The sequence below is a fragment of the Lolium perenne genome, chromosome 4, assembly GCF_019359855.2.
Source record: "Lolium perenne isolate Kyuss_39 chromosome 4, Kyuss_2.0, whole genome shotgun sequence".
NCBI lineage: Eukaryota > Viridiplantae > Streptophyta > Magnoliopsida > Poales > Poaceae > Lolium > Lolium perenne.
This window is the reverse complement of record NC_067247.2, coordinates 298059267-298060939: the sequence shown is the minus strand read 5'-3', so window position 1 is coordinate 298060939 and position 1673 is coordinate 298059267. Positions and strand designations below refer to the sequence as shown.

Here is a 1673-nt window from a genome sequence, read left to right as displayed (position 1 = left end):
GACCGCCGTAACCGGAGGAACCGCCGTAACCGGAGGAACCCGAGCCTACCGCAAAGGCCTTCTATGATATGATGGCTGCGGCTAAGAGGCCTCTATACGAGGGTGCAAAAATTTCTCAGCTCGATGCCATCGCGCAAGTACTAGCCGACAAGGCCCAGTTCGACAAAGACCGTGCATGCTTTGAAAAAAATTTGGTAACAGTTGGTAACATGTTGCCCGAAGGCCATTGTCTGCCTAAAACCATGTATGCAGCAAAGAAAATGTTGAAAGCGCTCAGCATGGATTATGTGAAGTATGATTGTTGTCCCAAAAACTGTCTTTTGTTTTGGAAAGAGTTTGCGGATGACAAATATTGTAGCAAGTGTGGGTCCTCTAGGTATCATGAGATAACCAGAGCTAATGGTGAGAAGGTGCAGACAAAAGTCGCCGTGAAGATTCTTCGTTATCTCCCGTTCATAAAAAGAATCCAACGGCTTTACATGTCCGAGGAGTCAGCCAAACAGATGACGTGGCATAAGAACGGGTTGAGATTCAAGGACGCGGAGGGACGACTAAACATGGGGCACCCATCTGATGGTAAAGCATGGCAGAACTTCGATGCAAAACACCCTGATAAGGCAAATGATGCTCGGAATGTCAGAATTGCGATAGCAACCGATGGATTCAATCCATATGGTATGTCAGCATCCGAGGACGAGGTGGAGGTGGAGGACGAGCTGGAGGACGAGGCGGAGGCGGAGGTGGAGGACGAGGACGAGGTGGAGGTGGAGGACGAGGACGAGGTGGAGGTGGACCTTTCCTTGGTGACATACCCTCTGCTTCTGGCGACGTGGCTTCCCAGTCCGCTCACACACAGTCTACTGAGGGGGAGATGGAGGTGGAGATGGAGGTGGAGGGGCAGGACGAGGAGGCGGAGAGGGAGATGGCGCCGAAGAAGTTGCGCATTCGTGGTGAAGCGCAAGTCCCTGATGAGAGGAGGGAGCCTACTAGCCAGGATGCGAAAGCCCTCATCATCCCGAACGAAAAAGAGTAAGTTTAATTTTGAACATTTAGATTCATTTTGCTATGTACTAATGTTTTCATTATTGTGCATAACTGATTGGCATACTAATGTTTTGATTATTGTGCAGCAATTGGACATATGACAAGGGGGTTCGCCAGCCGTCGAGCATGATTGGAGCTCTTATTAGGCAGTACTGGCCGGGCTTTTACACTCCGGTCCCCGGCGGCGAGAAGAAGCTAGCCGAGACTTGGGCGGACTATGAGGCAGCTCCTTGCCCGGGCTTTGGGACAGCTTCTGACGCTGTGTACACCAAGTTTTGGGTAAAGCATGCTTCTCGAGTTTACTTCATAGTTGATGACCACACTATGCTAACTCATGTCTCTCTCACAATTATTCTTATGCATGATTGCAGACCCATTATAAGGTGCCTGATGATATGGTTGAGCAAGGGAGGGCGGTACTGACTAGGGCTTGTCAGAGGTTGACAAGGCAACAGTGGTACAATCAAGCATACACCGCATCGGGCACTTCAAGGCTGAGCAGGGCACGAGGGTCAAGAAAGCTGACAATATCAGGGACGATCCTCAGCTGACAAAGGAAGATTACTTGAAGGTAAGTAAATATTCAATGAGACTCTATGTTGCTGCATAGTTGGGATTGCATTATGTGT

General features: G+C 49.6%; 1 protein-coding gene across 1 annotated transcript; it reads left to right on the top strand.

Annotated features, from left to right (window-relative positions):
- The first annotated feature begins 715 nt into the window (after positions 1-715).
- LOC127347740 (uncharacterized) lies at positions 716-1467 on the top strand. Its single transcript, XM_071818198.1, has 3 exons — positions 716-1029; positions 1131-1316; positions 1416-1467. Exons 1-3 carry the CDS (start codon positions 872-874, stop codon positions 1465-1467), a joined length of 396 nt encoding a protein of 131 aa, XP_071674299.1. The 5' UTR covers positions 716-871.
- Positions 1468-1673: the final 206 nt, after the last annotated feature.